We start from the raw sequence: 17,551 nt of genomic DNA, 5'->3' as shown, positions 1-17,551 counted from the left end.
CAGTAATTTCCACCCGTTAGAAGTGAAACTGTGGAATTTATTTATTCTTTCATGGGACGTGGGTTTCGCTGGTTGGGTCAGCCTTTTTTTTTGCCCATCCCTAATTGCCCTCGCGAAGGTGGTGGTGAGTCACCTTCTTTTGAACGCTGCAGTCCATGTGGCGTAGGTACACCCACAGTGCTGTTAGGGGATTTTGACCCAGTGACAGTGGAGGAACGGCGATACATTTCCAAATCAGGGTGGTGAGTGACTTGGAGGGAAACATCCAGGTGGTGGTGATGTTCCCAACTATCTGCTGCCCCTTGTCCCTCTAGGTGGTAGTGGTCATGGGTTTGGAAGGTGGTGTCTAAGGAGCCTTGGTGAGTTCCTGCAGTGCATCTTGTAGATGGTACACACATTGCTGCCACTGTGCATCGGTAGTGGAGCAAGTGAATGTTTGTGGATGGGGTGCCACTCAAGTGGGCTGCTTTGTCCTGGATGGTGTCCGGCTTCTTGAGTGTTGTTGGAACTGCACTCATCCGGGAAAGTGGAGAGTATTCCATCACACTCCTGACTTGTGCCTTGTAGATGGTGGACAGGCTTTGGGGAGTCAGGAGGTGAGTTACTCACTGCAGCATTCCCAGTTTCTGACCTGCTCTTGTAGCCACAGTATTCATATGGCTAGTCCAATTCAGTTTCTGGCCAATGGTAACCCCCAGGATGTTGATAGGGAATAGCAAAAATAAACAACTATGGAGAACACCACAGTTAGGCTCATTTAGGATGATCACAGTGAACCTTCGTCTTGCCAACCATGTTAACTCAGTTCGTAATGTGGGCAGAGGGTGAAGTTACAGGCATTCCGTGCCAGGACATACGACAGTTGCACCCAGACAGAAACATTCTGCAACAGCTGGTTACAGTTAAAAGTGTGCTCTTCTGCAATTACATTTCCACCTTAACTCAAGTGACTATGGTTTTCAGCTGAACCCAGAGAAGCCTATATTTGATAACCTCCAAAGAATATTGATGTTTCTATGCATTAACTGTATACTCAGATGAAAACTCTATCAGGGAGAGTGTGTGTTCAAAATGATAGCTACGTAAGTCTATTATTTTCCTCAATTGGATAAACTTTTGAATACAAGAGTGTCGCTAACCTACACACACACACACACGCAAATAAATCACAATTAGTACATCTGCCATTCAGCTGATATTAAACTATTTTCTGAATTATTTTGACAAGCTATAGCATTGGGTACTCACTTCTGAATGCTTGCCTTAACCAGTCAATTTATTTATTTCGAGTCCAAAATAAGGAAATCAGGCAGCAAAGCCAAAATTATTTACTAAATTGGCAACAGATAAATGTTTGGCCAAAGCAAAGGTAAAATACTGCGGATGTTGGAAATGTGAAATAAAAACAGAAAGCGCTGGGGAAAAAAAACTCAGCAGGTCTGGCAGCGTCTGTGGAGAGAGAAACAAGAGTTAATGTTTCAGGTCCACGTGACTCTTCATCAGACCTCAAATCATGTTTGGTTGGATACGATCACATGCCTGATTTATAAAAAAGATAGTAAAAAAAAACCACTGCGGCTCGAATAGGAGCGAGCTTAACCATCAGTTAGCAGGGCAGGATATCGTGCGCCTTCACCATGTCAGTCAGAGTAAACGCACACTGGTTTCAGCGTGTGGAGGTTTTAGGTGTCACACAAACTCAATCCAGTTTCTTACTTCTTCTGCGTCAAAGTCACAAAGCGCTTCCACTGGGACGGGCTTGGCAGGGCTTGCACGGCGATACTTGAGAGGCAGCACCTGCTGGCTGCGTTTCTTCAGGGTCTTTACCGCATCGTCGTACTTGTCCAGAGCCCGGTCCTGGTCCTGCAGAGGGTGAAGCAGAAGCCGTCGTTAACAATGGATGAGGTTTGGAGTGCTAACAACATCCCGAGCGTGGCTGCGAAGTGGCTTCCGCTTTAGGCTAATGTGAGAGTTGTTAACGGGCCCGATTTTAACCCAGCGGAAGTGGGTATGTAACCGTGGCAAACACTATTTCTGTGTCCGCGATATAAACTCACACTTGCACAACACACTGAGCGAGCCTGAACTGTGAGGAGCCGTCATTTAAAGGAGTTTCCTTACAGCCTCTTGTGGCTTCCTGGATACACTGACTCATGAAACAAAATCAGTGGAAGTGAGCTTTGAGTGAGTTGAAATCTTGCCCATTTTGTTAATGGGGAAATGCTAGAAAATTGAATTGATCACCATAGACGTGACTTATTAAATCCTCAGTATCTCTACTGGCTTCAGACTCTCAATGTCAATCACAGGCTGCAGCGTAGACACAGCCTGCTGCAGCTCAGGCCCAACGTAGGTAGTTCTACCAGGCCCCAGAATGTTAACGCCAAAAAAAGAACCCCCAATTGTTTGCACTCCTGGTGATAGAGTAACAATTTTAAACAAAATAAAATAAACGGCAATTTTCGTTGTGCATGCGTTGCAATGTCACAACCTCGCTGCCAAAGAAGTCACGAGGGGACACAAGTTCAAGGTGAGGGGCAGGAGGTTTAGTGGGGGGGGGGGGGGGGGGACGTGAGGAAAACTTTTTTTCCCCCAGAAGGTGGTGACGGTCTGGAATGCACTGCCTGGGAGGGTGGTGGAGGCGTGTTGCCTCACATCCTTTAAAAAGTACCTGGATGAGCACTTGGCACGTCATAACATTCAAGGCTACGGGCCAAGTGCTGGTAAATGAGATTAGGTAGGTAGGTCAGGTGTTTCTCACGTGTCGGTGCAGACTCGATGGGCCGAAGGGCCTCATCTGCACTGTGTGATTCTGTGACATGAGAAAAATTGGCTTTACGCCTTTTATTGTAGTGCTGAATCCCACAAACAGTGCACACTTTTGACTGCTGCCTTAAATCAATTCATACGGGGGTTGGTGTAATGGTAACGTTGCTAGACTAGTAAACCAGAGGCCCAGGCTAATACACTAGGGTCATGGGTTCAAATCCCATCATAGCAGTTGAGAGGCTTTAAATTCAGTAAATTCTATTGATTAATTAAAATATCTTGAATTAAATATAATGGTGTCATGAAACTATTATCAATTGGGGAATGGGAAAACACTGGCCTTGCCAGATGTGGCCACACCCCATGAAAAAAATAGAAATAAAAGCACCAGCCATCCCACATTCCTGAAACCAAAGGGCATCGTGTCACTACAAAAAAGTCTGTATGGACACACCACTGAAGTTCTGCTTCTGTAGGTTCCCTGCGTCTCTCAAGAGTAAAAATAATTGTGTTTAACAGTTTCAGTTTGGCTCTGGTGGTGTGTGGGGTTGATGAAATGTGGGTCACCCATTGTCAGGTCCAGGCGCTTTGCAACAATAGAGACAGTTCCACTTACTTCGAGGTCACGGAACATGGTTTGAAGCTGGAATTCATCCTTAAATTCTGGATTGTACTTGTGATCCAGATCATCGTCAACTTTCTTGAGGAGATCCTGCATATCCTTTGAATCTTTGTAAAACTAGCGGATTGAGAAAAAAGGATAAAGGTGTTAATTTACACAGTTGTACGTGTCAGATTCAGATAGGATAGCTTCAGCATCTTATTGGCTAGAAAGCATGAGATTTTAGGCATTAATACTATATAAAATAATAACTTATGGCATCTCAGTTAACACTGGTGTTCTTCCTCTCAACTCTATCTCAGTGCATGGGGCACTCTCGCTCTCCACTCCATTAGTTCATGCTGGCAGTCGCCCATCTCCTCGATTCCCAAAGCACCCCTCCCAGCTTCTGCCCCCTTCATCCCCTCCATTTCAGCCTTCTCTCTCTCTCTCCCCTTTCGTGCTATCTATTTTCTTCCTTTTCTCTTTCCCTCCTCCTTGCCTTCTACTGCCAGGAACAGGCACCTGTCACCTCATCGCTGCTCGCCCAGTGCTGCCACTAGTGGAGTTGGGCTCCACTTTGAGGACTCTAGATGGAGTGTCCTCTTTCCCTACAGCCAGTGGGGGAGAAGCACAACCTGTGGTTTAAGAGGAGCTGGAAAGCAGGCATACGTTTCTCTCCCGAAATTGAAATTGGGTATACGGCACATCTCCATCATATAAGATGTAGACGGAAGACAGCTGCACTAACATGTTGTACATAGGAACTTAGGAGCAGCAGTGGGCCATTCAGCCAACCGAGCTGCTCCGCCATTCAGTTAGATCATGGCTGATCATCTACCTCAATGCCAATTGCCCGCACGATCTCCATTTACCTTGATGTCATTAGTCTCCAGAAATCTATTGATTTCAGCTTTGAAACATGCTCAATGACTGAGCCTCCACAGCCCTCTGGGGTACAGAATTCCAAAGATTCCCCTCCCTCTGAGTGAAGAAATCCCTCCTGTTGCAGCTACCCGCATGGTCTCCTGTTTGCCGCGCGGGTACCTCCTCTGGTATTCAGGTCACCGGCCTGAGACGCTAACTCTGTGTCTCTCTCTCTACAGATGCTGCCTGACCTGCCAGCATGTTATTTTCTTACTTCAGATTTCCAGGGTCTGCAGCGCTTTGCTTTTGTATCGTATTACACTTGTTTGCAAGTGTTCCTTTACTTCCCATTGTGCTATCCAGCAAAACTGATCTGCTGAAGGATTCAAAGGGAGTGGAACTGGCAGCTATAAAGCTAAACTTCAAGTGGCAAACATCAAAAGAGGACAAGTACTTTTTTTATTGTTAATACCCGGCCCAATTTTCCAGTCATTTCTCGAACTTGACACCACAGCAATGGCAACTGGGGTGTTGGGAGCAGCTCTGCATCAAGTTCCTTTCTTCGCACCCCCCCCGGGTATAAGTGGCATTCTTTACCTTTGCGCACAACGTCAGGTAATTGCCATTTTGATGATGCTCAGGATTGGATTAATTTTGCTTGGATTAATTGAAGGAAAAAATAGAATCTTTTGCAATTTAAATTATGTCTCAGCAAGTATTATTCCAAACTGTTCCACCTTCTTGGAGGCTTGGAAATATATCGCTGTTCCTTCACTGTCACCGGGTCAAAATCCTGGAACTCCCTCCCTAACAGTGCTGTGGGTGTACCTACACCACCTTATACCCGCCTCCAACCCCATACCTCCTCCATGCACCCTTATATCCCCCATCCATCCCCATACCCCCTCCATGCACCCTTATATCCCCTATGCCTCCAGTCCATCAAGTAACTGTTGCTGATTCCAGAACATCTTCTCAAATCAGGTTACTTGTCACAAAGACAGTACAAAATAAAAATAAGAGCCTAGCTCGGGAATTTTTTAATATATTATTCATTCATGGGATGTGGGCTTCACTGGCTGGACTACAGCGGTTCAAGAAGGCAGCTCACCACCACTTTCTCAAGGACAACTAGGGATGGGCAATAAATGCTGGCCCAGCCAGTGAAGCCCACATCCCATGAATGAATAATATATTAAAAAATTCTCGAGCTAGGCTCTTATTTTTATTTTGAACTGTCTTTGTGACAAGTAACCTGATTTGAGAAGATGTTCTGGAATCAGCAACAGTTACTTATTTGACTGGAGGCATGGGGGATATAAGGGTGCATGGAGGGGGTATGGGGATGGATGGGGGATATAAGGGTGTATGGAGGGGGCATGGGGGTGGAGGCAGGTATAAGGGTGTATGGAGGGGGCATGGGGGATATAAGGGTGCATGGAGGGGGTATGGGGATGGATGGGGGATATAAGGGTGCATGGAGGGGGTATGGGGATGGATGGGGGATATAAGGGTGCATGGAGGGGGTATGGGGATGGATGGGGGATATAAGGGTGTATGGAGGGGGCATGGGGTGGAGGCAGGTATAAGGGTGTATGGATGGGGCATGGGGGTGGAGGGAGAATATAAGGGTTTATGGAGAGGGCATGGGGGATATAAGGGTGTATGGAGGGTGTATGGGGGTGGATGGGTGATGAGAGGTGAAGCTTAGGGGGTATATAAACAATGTTGGGAGCTGGGCTGTTATCCCCAAGAACCGAGGCAGATCTTCTAATCAACTGGCCTCAGCGCCCGTAGTCATCCCACACTCCACTGCGGTTCACTAAACCCAACCCCTGCCCATACAGGTCTCTCAGGGACAAAAAAGTATCATGGGAATGGGACTTGGAGGAGGTGGGAAACTGCAAAAAAAGCACAATTCGTTTTTGTAATCCCCGAGGAGAAGATCCGGGCCAATGTCTTTACTTCCTAGGTGGAATAACGCTTATGGCGTTCGGTTTTTGAGAGTTTTTTCTCCTCAGAGCTGGAGATCCCTTTTACCTTGTGGTAGTCGTCCATATTTTTGAGATGGTTCTCCTCACAGATCAGCAGGTTGAGGTATTCCTTCCAGTCAGCATGTACAGCTTCCATGTGTGCCTGAGGAACAGAGTTAAAATAATGTAATCAGCACTCATATTATTGTTGAACAAGACCTCAAAATCCAGTCCTAGTTTTTCTGACTCCTCTGGAATTAGGATTATGAATTAGGAACAAAGGAACAGGTGAAGATCAATCAGCCCCTCGAGCCTGTTCCACCATTCAACAAGCTCATGGCTGTTTATTTACCTCAACCCCATTTTCCTGTGCTGTCCCCCCATTCCTCGATGCCATTAATATCTAGAAATCTATTGATCTCCGTCTTGAACATGCTCAATGGTTGAGCTTCCACCACCCTTTGGGGTAGACAATTCCAAAGATTCACCATCCCCTGAGTGAAGAGATTCCTCTTCATCTCAGTCCTAGGTGGCCTGCCCCTTATTCTGAGACTGTGTCCCCTGGTTCTAGATCCCCTACCCCCACCCCTTCCAGCCAGGGGAACCATCCTTTCTGCATCTATCCTGTCTAGCCCCTTAGGAATTTTCTAAGTTTCAATGAGATCACCTCTCATTCTTCTAAACTCTTGAGAATACAGGCTCAGTCTCCTCAAAGGACAGTCCCACCATCCCAGGGATTAGTCTGATGAACCAGAAGTAATGTAAGTTCACGAGAATTTTTTTTAAGTAACTCTCATTAAATAAATTAAAAAAAGAGAGCATCACAACAATAAAAATATTGATCTTTCATTTAATCCATCTAAGAAATAGTTTAGCATTCTGAGTGACATTTAATGGCTCGTTGCATATCGCATCGTAAGGAAGTCATTATTTCAGAAACGATGACATTTCTAATCTGTTGTACAACACAATATCAGGGCTGCCCTACTGACTTTATACGGCTGGACAGCTGATCAGTCACAAGCATAGTTTTAAGAGTATCACTGAGGTTCCCCCCCGATTACCTCAATCGCATTCCTTCCCGGGTGATTCGCCTGTAACAGTTTGTTACCATCATCGTGAAGTTTGTTAATGGCAGCTTCCTTCGCCTCCAAATGTCGGTTCACAAAGCTCTGTAACACACAAGCAAAGGCTCGGGCTGGTTATCTTTTATGCCAAGCTTCTCCCTTACCCTCCTAATAGTGCTGATTCTTACAGAGATACGATTCCACTCTTGCAGAAGTACAGTTCCGTTAATTCAGTGATACGGGCTGAAATTTTACCCCCCCTACTTCCTCCGCCGGGGGCACAATGCCAGGCGGGAGGGATGTAAAATTGGGTGCCATGCCCGCCGCCTACCTGCCCCACCCCCGCCCCCCAGCAGCAGGCTCACCCACCAGCCAATTGAGGCCTTATTAATGGCCACATAAAGGCCTCCTCCCACCACCACCACCAGGATTTTACCCATGGCAGGGGAGGCCGATGCCAAGTGTCCAGCTCGCCAGGTGAAATCTGGCGGACTGGTGGCCAGGGCAGGGTGAAGCGTCTCCTTGTCAGGCATCCTGTGCCCATCGGAGGTCCCCGCAGAGCTAATTCACACCCACCCCCTCTCTGGGTTTCCTCTCCTCCCCGACCTGGTGATTCTGGCCCTCCGCCCGCCTCACCGGGACCTGCCGGCCTATCCCCAGGAGGACTCTGGACTTATCTGAAAGTCTGGGCTCCATCAGCGTCTCCTCTTCGGGAGTGCCTTCAGTCCCAGCTGTGGCCACCACTCCTGGTGGCACTGCTGGGACAAGAGAGAGTGTTGCCAGCCCTCTGAATGGTCAGCATTTCTGAGGCGCAACCTCCTCGCCGATGGAAGTGGAAGGTCCACCTTGAGCCAATTAGTGGCCAACAGCCAGAAAATGGCTGCAGGTTGAGCTAGCCAAGAGCAGACGGGCTTGCCACCTACTGTTGTGTTGGGGGCCAAGATGCCAGAGTAAAATTCAGCCCTCGGTTCCTGGAGCGCTGGAAGTGATCTGCTATCTTCCTGGAATTGTTCATTCTTCATGTCTGGCCCTGAACTGTGAGTGTTATGAAGCTGTTAAACCATGACGAACAATACAGCAGGGAATGAGCCTGTTTTCACATCTACACGCTTGTCCATTGCCACCTAACTCAGGTCAAATTGATGAGAAGTGGAAACCTTGGCCGACTTTCTCCCGGGGGGTCCTGAGGCCAATTCTGGTATCCAATTGGCTTGCACCCTGGGGTCCAGTAACTCACGTACAAAGTGGAGAATCAAAAGTTTGACTGAAACTTAAATATCTGTCTGGATTAGAACGTTATTGCTTTGAGTTTTGTATCTTTTCTATTCTGCTCTTCAAGGTGGTGGTTAAATCACAATACAGTATCGGTAACTCTACCACCAATATATTAATTAAATTTAAACCCTACTGCAACTCATGCCTGCAATCCCTCACACAGTGGGTTACCTGCCTCACTGTGTCTCCGCGGAGAGACACAAAGATGCGTTCCACAGAGTGGGAGGAACGTTATAAAAGGAACATCCCAGGCCGCTCTCAGTAACTGGTCAGCTTCAGACCAGTACTGGCCAATGCGTGTGAGCAGCTCGCTTCGTGACCTCTCAGCCAAGGGAAGGGATGTGACCCACAGATATTGAAGAGAGAAGAGGGACGGAGGAGATAAAATAATTTGAATAATTAAAGGTTTTGAACCTAGTTATGGTAACTGTTTTCAACGTGTTTAGGCTAAGCTGCTATTGGCACCCACCTGTTGCCTTCCCACATTTTATAGGTTGTCCCACAGTTGTTAGCCGAGCTAACCTTGAGAGAGATCTATTAATCTGAGCTGAGTCAAAACAACTCTTTAACAAGTCTAAGACTGAAAAGTGTTGGACAGTCTTCACAGATAAGCTGCAATAATAACTTACAATCCATTTACGTCAGCTATTTACTGAGTGTTCTCTACAATCACTTCTCACTGAATAGAGGGATAGAGTTTTAACTCAGCACTTCAGTATCAGATTAGTAAGTATATATATGTTACCTTAAACATCCACTTCACAACAGGAATTCATGGCAGAATTGACTGCAGCAACTCGCCAAGGTTCCTTCAACAGTACCTTTCAAACCCTTAGGCCAGGATTTTCCAGCCCAGTCCAGCCACTGGGATGGTGCGGTCCTGCCGAAAGTCAATGGGCTTTTGATTGGGCCGCCGAATGTCCCGTGGCAGGTCCTGCTACGATGGGGCCAGAAAATCCCGGCCTTGATCTCCACCGCCTAGAAGGACAAAGGGCAGCAGGCATATGGGAACACCACCACCTCCAAGTTCCAAGTCATACACCATCCTGACTAGGGCATACATCACCGTTACTTCCTCATCGCTTGGTCAAAATCCTGGGAAACTCTCTTTAAACAGCACTGCGGGTGTACCTTCACCAGAGGGACTGCAGCGGTTCCAGAAGGTGGCTCACCACCACCTTCTCAAGGGCAATTAGGGATGGGCTTTGGCCTTTCCAGCAATGTCCGCGTCCCAAGAATGAATTCTTTAAAATACTCTGTAGTCATGGTTACCTCATACTGACGGTGGCGGCTTTTGTAGTCTAAGTTCTGGTCACTCCAGTCATTACGTATGCGGTCTTCCTCCTGGGTGTCCATCCAGAACAGCTCATTGGTGCAGTTCTGCATGTAGTCACGGAGGCTTCCCAAGTCCTTCTGCCGCTGCTGCGACCCTTTCTGTAGAACAAGTGAATTTCTTACAACCAGTGTCTCATAATGATGGGAATTGTAACGACTGCTCTTTACATTATTAAGAAAAAGGTTAAAGATGTGAGACTCTCCCCGGATGTTAAAATCACAGCTGAGATATCATCTTCTTACTTCTTGATAATATGGCGATTTGCAATCTTATGCAATTATAAAGCACAAGGGATATGTGGGCTGAGACAACTTAGAACACGTTTGCCATTCTCATACTCACCAATAGTTTGTTGTACTTCAGTTGGATGTTGCTGACATATTCCTGTTGAAATTAGAAAGGAAAGCATTTAAAGAGATAAGTGTACTTTCTGGGAGAGGGACCTCATTTGCAAATATGCCATTTCCCCAATAAAAGCTTTAAATGGGGAGGCATTCTATTGTGAGTAATTACACAATTTAAGGGTGGAGAACATATCTGGGTATTTGGCACTGCGAGAGTAAAGCTCACACCATATAACCACCAGCTGAACCCCGAGGTGAGGTTACTTTTATTGGAATGAATCCTGAAACAGTGACTCAATTTCTCTCTCCATAGATACTGCCTGGCCAGCTCTGTGCTTGCAATATTTTCTGTTTTTATTTCAGATTTTGTGGTCTTTTGTGCTTATTTTAAATTTTATTTAATGTTATTTTAAATAGCGTTACAAAGCATCCCTGAAGGATCACTCTCGATGTACATGAGGTGTTCTGTCTGTTTCAGCACACCAGGAACAACTTTTTAAAAATTGGTTCTTAGGGATGTGGACATCACTGGCAAGGCCAGCGTTTATTGTCCATTCCCAATCGACCTTGAGCAGGTGGTGATGTGCCACCTACAGCCAAGTGGCTTGTTAGGCCATATAAGGGCAGTTAAGAGCCAATCATATTGCTGTGGGTCTGCAGAGCAGATTTCCTCCCCTGTGTTAATGTTGCAAATCTTGTTACAATGAAGCACATGCGCTGGTTGTAAAGTGAGAGCAGCTATTACTAATTAGGGAAAGGTTAGGGCATTATTCTTAAGTATATATATATAAAAAAGAACGGGGTTTCACTGCGTAGGGGGGATTGAAAAGGGAGTCTGTGCCTGTGTTTTGTGCACAAGCATAAACTTATGTTAAGGAAAGATTGGCTCCAAATTCCTCCTTTACTCAGTAAATGATCACACCCTTGAAGGACTTTAAATGAACCAAACAAGTTTTTATGACGATCAGGTAGTTCCTGATTATTATTAATGAGTTGAGCATTCTATTCCAGGTTTACTAATTAATTGAATTTAAATTGCTTCAGCTTCTGTGGTGGGATTTGAACGCATATCTCTGGAGCATTCATCCAGGCCTCTGGGTTACTGGTCCAGCTCTGTTCCCGTCCATTTGTGCTGCTGTCCACATGAATATTTACTCTGCAGTGTGAGACCTTCTGGATTATCAAACATGCTTGATGTCCTGTAATAACATACAGTAAGAGATTTCCACTGCACCAATGCCTTTCACCTGCTGATTGCCGCTTTACCTGGTCTTCATCCTTGTTGATGCGATCCCCAATTGTTTCAACCTCTTTGGTGAAGAGCTTGTGGTGTTCCAATTGCTGATCGACAAATGGCAGCTCATTGCCAAAGCCTTGGTTGTTCAGTTCTGCCTGAAGGAGCAAATGGACATAGGTAAGATGCATGGGAGGAATCTGAATGTGTTCTTTACAGAACGATGGTCCCGTGGAGTTTGCCAAAAAGCAGAACTTTCCTGCAATAAATCAATAGGTAGGCGGAAAATCCAAACAATTTGGGTGTGTGATTGTTATATTTATACTCGATGGAGCTTTTCTGTCTAAGTATACGGAAACTGAACGCCCAGATGTACCGAATGTGTGTTTCAAAAATTAGATTGAGTTCATTAAACCTGTAACACAGTATTTTAGCGACTTGAAGAGTTAAATGTGTGAACAACTGAGTGACAAGTTTGTGCATCCCCATCAGAGGGTCAGTGAACTGACTCTCACACACACAAACTGTGGGTTTGTGAGTTTAAAATTAATTTTGCTCTCAAGAACTGAAACCAGTACAGTGATCAACAGAACTCTTGACAGAGAGAGAGAGAGAGAGAGAGAGAGAGAGAGAGAGAGAGAGAGAGAGAGAGGAATTGAAAATGTTACCCGATAGGGCTTTGGTGGAAACTTCCATTTCTGCATTTCTACGAAGTTACGGGGACTGAGCAGGAGGAGGCCCAAGGGAATCCATCACCATTGAGTAGATTTCAATATGAACTTACTTTTCTCTACTCAATGCTCCTGCACATATGAAACCTCTTGGATAGGCATCTGAGAAACAACTTCCAATACTCACTGTGTGGACATAGTACGCCTTCCAGTTTACTTTGTGACAGTACAGCAGCAATTTCAGAATGGGAGGCTAGCAACCTTCCCCAACACCACCCTCCAACTACAGCCTTGTGGCCTTCACGTTCCATACAAAGGATAGGACATGAGAGCTTGGGGCAATGTTAACCTAACCAGCCTATTGGGAAACTGAAGGGGTCAGGTACAGTGCTGCTTTTAAGCCTTGTTCTCACTGGTGAGTAATGTTGGACCGAGTATAAAACTAGCATTCCACCAGATGCACTGTGTTCCCCACACATCAATTGTTTCCAGAAATACTCAAAAAATGTGTACAAGATCCACAACCTAGGAATTAGGTCAAAATGTTCTTCTTTAAACTTCAGGAAATCCATCGGATTCTAATCCCCAATAACAATAGGTGCTACTCTCGGAAACAAACCAGTTTAGATTCACGGTGATTCTGCAATCTGTGTTTATCCCGCTCCAAACAATAACACACGTTACTCACAATGCTTCTAATACCAACTGTTATGATGAAATCTTAACAAGAGGAAGTCTAGAGATGTTTGAGAGATGGTTTTTGTGCCTACTTGTTTCTCCTTGATCATTTTGGCCCAGTCAATAGTAGGAATTCCAACTGTTCGGGTTAGGTTGTAGACCTTATTATGTTCACCTCGCAGCTTAGTTACTCTTTCTTTCAACTGCTTGACACTGAAAAGAAACAGTCTTTTTTTACTGAGAGTTCACAACCCAAGGAGACATTGCCCTCTTGTGCTCTACCTTCATTTTCTCAAATGGTGGTAATCAGCATTCCTCAATGATTGAAACTATTTAAGTAAAGTGTGTTTTAGCTCCCCTAACAACCTAATAGCTTCGTATAGCAACAGGTTATATAGGCCAAACACTGCTGGATTTTAGTCTAGATGCATTGTAGCATCCAAAAGTAATCCAAAAGTGAGAATCAGCGAGGATTCCTGTTTCTATGACAAATTTGCTGTCTAGGCTTATATCATGAAAAGTTTTTTTTTTTATTCGTTCATGGGATGTGGGTTTTGCTTGGCTAGGCCAGCATTTATTGTTTGTCTCCCTAATTGCCCTTGAGATGGTGGTGGTGAGCTGCCTTCTTGAACCACTGCAGTCCATGTGGTGTAGATACACCCACAGTGCTGTTAGGGAGGGAGTTCCAGGATTTTGACCCAGCAACAGTGAAGGAACGGCGACATATTCCCAAGTCAGGATAGCGTGTGGCTTGGAGGGGAACTTGCAGGTGATGGTGTTCCCATGCATCTGCTGCCCTTGTCCTTCTAGATGGCAGAGGCTGTGGGTTTGGAAGATGCTGTCTCAGGAGCCTTGGTGAATTCCTGCAGTACATCTTGTAGATGGTACACACTGCTGCCATTGTGCATCAGTGGTGGAGGGAGTGAATGTTTGTTGGTGGGGTGCCAATTAAGCAGGCTGCTTTGTCCTGGGTGGCATTCAGCTGCTTGAATAACGCACTCATCCAGGCAAGTGAAGAATATTCCATTACACTCCTGACTTGTGCCATGTAGATAGTGGACAGGCTTTAAGGAGTCCTGGCAGTTGTGGAGTCGTGCCTCAGCAAGAACTACCCCCTTCAGGAAAATAAGTCCAATAAGGAACTCAGGAGAAACTTTGCTTTATGGAGGAGTAGTTGAAGTGAACAGCAGAGATGCATTTAAGGGGAAACTAGATACGTTAATGAGGGGGAAAGGAACAGACTGAGATGTCGATAGGGCAAGATGAAACAGATTGGGAGGAGGCTTGTGTGGAGCATAGGGACCTTTTGGTCAGAATGGCCTGTTTCTGTGCTGTAAACTCTGATGTAATTCTACATAATTAAGGAAGAAACCAACGTAAGGAACAATGGTCCACATTCACTTGAGTTGAATTTGTATGATCGATTTATGCCTTTACCTCCAATGTGAATTGACCATAACAAAAATGGATGCACTTACTCTTCAACAATCATGTCAGACTGTGGATGTTTCTCAGCAATGGCTGTTTGTACATCACTCTGAAGGTCCGCTAGTGTTATATCTGAATCATCCATTAACTTGGTAGTTTCCTCACGGAATATGAAGTCCTTCCCTTCCTCTATCCGCCTGACATCCTAGAAGGATAAATAAAAGAGCAAGGCAATAAATCTAAAACAAAAACAAAAACTGCTTGAAAAGCTCAGCAGATCTGACAGCATCCGTGGCGAGAAAGACGCAGTTAATGTTTCGAGTCCGTATGACTCTTCGTCTTTGCTTTTATCTTAAGGAAATAAATCTATTCAAGGTAAAGCTTCAAATTCTCAAAAATGGATTCTTCATCAAGAGAGAAGTGAATCACGTTTGGGAATATTTTTCTGTCAAGGATACTTAATTCTGCAATCTTCTTTCATGAGAAAATGGCTGATTTTAACAAAAACCTTTTGTAGTTTGTGCACAAACAGCTGTTGCAATCAGCTTTCTCTTTTGCGATCCTTATCAGAATTTCTTATTCCAGTCTTCAATTGTGTAACGACTAGTTTGAATAAATTTGAGAATTTTTTTGATTCAAACACAGGAAGGTGCCTCCACCAGTGCAGTGTCGGGATTATGGGTAATGAACTATGACCTTTTCAAATGTACTCCATGATTGGTCATTGGGAGATCCACAAACCAATAATCAAGGTGCACTGTCATGGCCTAAAAAAACACCGAGGTGTGATGAAAAGACTAAGGCTTTCTAAAAGCACATTAAGATTTTCATCAAGGTAAAGGAAGGGCCACCACCATGAGATTTAGAAGGCCAGTTTGTAGTGGAGAGTAAGGTGATAGCAAAGAGTAGCAATTTATTTCAGTTTTCCTAGATGAAGTGGTGATTGAGATTGAGATTATACAGACACCAGAAACGGATGGAGAAGAGTTGGTGGAAGTTTTTGACCAGTTTAAAGGAATTACTCAAATATAAAATAATCACTGGGGCCTAATGCTTTGGGTCAAATGGTTTTCATCCAAGGATCCTGCAGGAAACTAGGGAAGAAATAGTGAAAGCTCTAACTATAATTGTCCAATATTCTGTTCAAGGAAAATTGTGTCACCAAAAAGGAAAAGACAGTAAAAACTGGGAAATAAGAGTACTGGCCCGAACTGGTCTTGTATACCTTAAAATGGAACATCAGTAAAACTGGGAAATATGAGCGTACTGGTCCGAACTGTTTCTTTCCTTCTGGGCAAAGGACTGAGGGCTGGGAAATGTGATCCCATCCTCCAAAAACAGCCACAGGGATAAACCAGGAAATGATATGTCAGTAAACTGCTAGAATTTATTATACAGTTCAAATTACTACCGGGGTGGTTGAAGCAGGTAGTATTGTTGCATTTAAGGGGAGGCTTGATGCACGCATGAGGGAGAAGAGAATTGAGGTATATGGGGGACAGGGTAGGAAGGAGGGCCATGTGGAGTATAAACATTGGCATAGACCAGTTGGGCCAAATGGAATCTAAGCATAGAATCATATTACATGGCCTGTTCTTGTGTAACCTCTTTGGTTTTGGCAAAGGGTCTGCCCGTACTTAATGTTAACTCATCAGTTCTCTCTGCAGGTGCTGCCGGGTCCGTTGAATGTTTTCAGCACTTTTTTTTTGTGTATTCTTTGGCCCAGTTAAGCCACTATGTTATATCCATCTGTAATGAAGTGCCTTTTAAAAGATTCCTTAACCCATTTAAAATAAATTAATGGACATTAAAAATAGCAACAAAAGAATTGTACCCAAATGTGCTTCCAAAGAAAATGAGTCCCCGCCCATGTAGGTTCTGAAGAATCATATCATTGTGAAATGGTTGAAATTTGAGTTTCAGCTACTCCCCAAAGAATTACTGGAATTACGTTAGGGTTAACTTTAAATCTGCACACGCATCACATACAGATTATTGGCTGACTCATTTTTAAATTATGAAACTGACCTGATTGGAACAAGCAATTGGTTGATAAGAGCTAAAGCTACCAAACCAATAACTCAAGTCCTCTCTGAACGCCTCACCGTGCTAGAATTAACACAATGCAGGGTGGGGCTTCATACCTACAACAAGATAATGAGTGAAAGAAAAAAAAACACACACACACCCACCCACCCATGCCAACCAACACAAGGCTTTAAACCTGGGTGTAACCTGCGAAAACTGTTGACAGCAAGAATCTGGTTTCGGAAGGATGCCACATAGTCATTCAAGCAATTGCTATGTGCAACCATTTCAAACTTACTTGAAGCAGGCATTCCTCAACCTTGTAGATATTCTTCTCCACATTATCTGCATTCTTCTGCAGTCGTTCAATCAGCTGTGTGAGCTTCGAGGACACCTTCCTGTGACAGATGAAGGGAATGATTTCATTACTTAGGAAACAACAGGTTCTTATTTTCTAGGCACATTGTAAGGCACCTGCTCATGGTGCATTTCTGCAGTATTGTTACTTTCCAATTCGTTTCCTCACCCCCCACACCCCACCACCAAACGGTGGTGAAGAACAAGGCCTGATATTTTCCATCAGTCAAGGATAGCTGGCAGTGAACCAGGGTGCCAACAGATCATTTCACTTCTAATTCTACTTTCTCCAGAAAACAGCAACTTGCATTTTGTAAAATGTCCAAGGCGCTCGCTCCACAGGACTAGTTATCATTCAAAATTTGACGCCGTGCCACACATTATGACAGGGTCCGAAAGCTTGGTTAAAAAGAAAAAGACTGGCATTTATATAGCACTTTTCATAACTACTGCACATCTAAAAGCACTTTACAGCTAATCAAGTACTTTTGAAATAGGGCCACTGTTGTAATGTAGGAAATATGGCAGCCAATTTGCACACAGCAAACTCCCACAAATAGCAATGTGATAACGACCAGATAACCTGTTTATGATGTTGATTGATGGATAAATATTGACCAGAACACCAGGGATAACTCCCCTGGTCTTCTTCAAAATAATGCCATGGGATCTTTTACATCATGGGGAGGGGAGGGTGAGGGGAATAAATGAGAAAGGTAATTCACCCCATTACTCTTATAGATCTGCTGCTGACTAGATTCAGGGTGGCATTGGCAGCTTTTTCCATCACTACCCGTCACACCCAAGCATCACAAGAAGCAATTCAAAATCTGAAACCTATTCCCCAGCAAAAGCACTTTCAAACAATGACATTTTTGGCAACTTATTTTCATGAAGTTATTTGGAAATAATGGGGAAAATAT

The 17,551-nt window shown here is 44.5% G+C and overlaps 1 protein-coding gene across 1 annotated transcript in view; it reads right to left on the bottom strand.

Moving 5' to 3' along the window:
• ppl (periplakin) overlaps positions 1–17,551 on the bottom strand; it is a 66,360-nt gene that overhangs the window by 23,920 nt on the left and 24,889 nt on the right. Inside the window, exons 2-11 of the mRNA XM_078559032.1 lie at positions 16,570–16,669; positions 14,294–14,448; positions 12,908–13,028; positions 11,499–11,624; positions 10,231–10,272; positions 9,825–9,986; positions 7,275–7,382; positions 6,278–6,373; positions 3,386–3,508; positions 1,717–1,863 (exon numbers count right to left, since the gene is read on the bottom strand). Of these exons, the coding sequence (XP_078415158.1) occupies positions 1,717–1,863; positions 3,386–3,508; positions 6,278–6,373; positions 7,275–7,382; positions 9,825–9,986; positions 10,231–10,272; positions 11,499–11,624; positions 12,908–13,028; positions 14,294–14,448; positions 16,570–16,669 (1,180 nt within the window). The remainder of the gene's footprint in view (positions 1–1,716; positions 1,864–3,385; positions 3,509–6,277; positions 6,374–7,274; positions 7,383–9,824; positions 9,987–10,230; positions 10,273–11,498; positions 11,625–12,907; positions 13,029–14,293; positions 14,449–16,569; positions 16,670–17,551) is intronic.

The sequence above is a fragment of the Cetorhinus maximus genome, chromosome 15, assembly GCF_964194155.1.
Source record: "Cetorhinus maximus chromosome 15, sCetMax3.hap1.1, whole genome shotgun sequence".
In the NCBI taxonomy this organism is placed as follows: Eukaryota; Metazoa; Chordata; class Chondrichthyes; order Lamniformes; family Cetorhinidae; genus Cetorhinus; species Cetorhinus maximus.
This window is presented reverse-complemented; position numbering and strand designations above follow the sequence as displayed.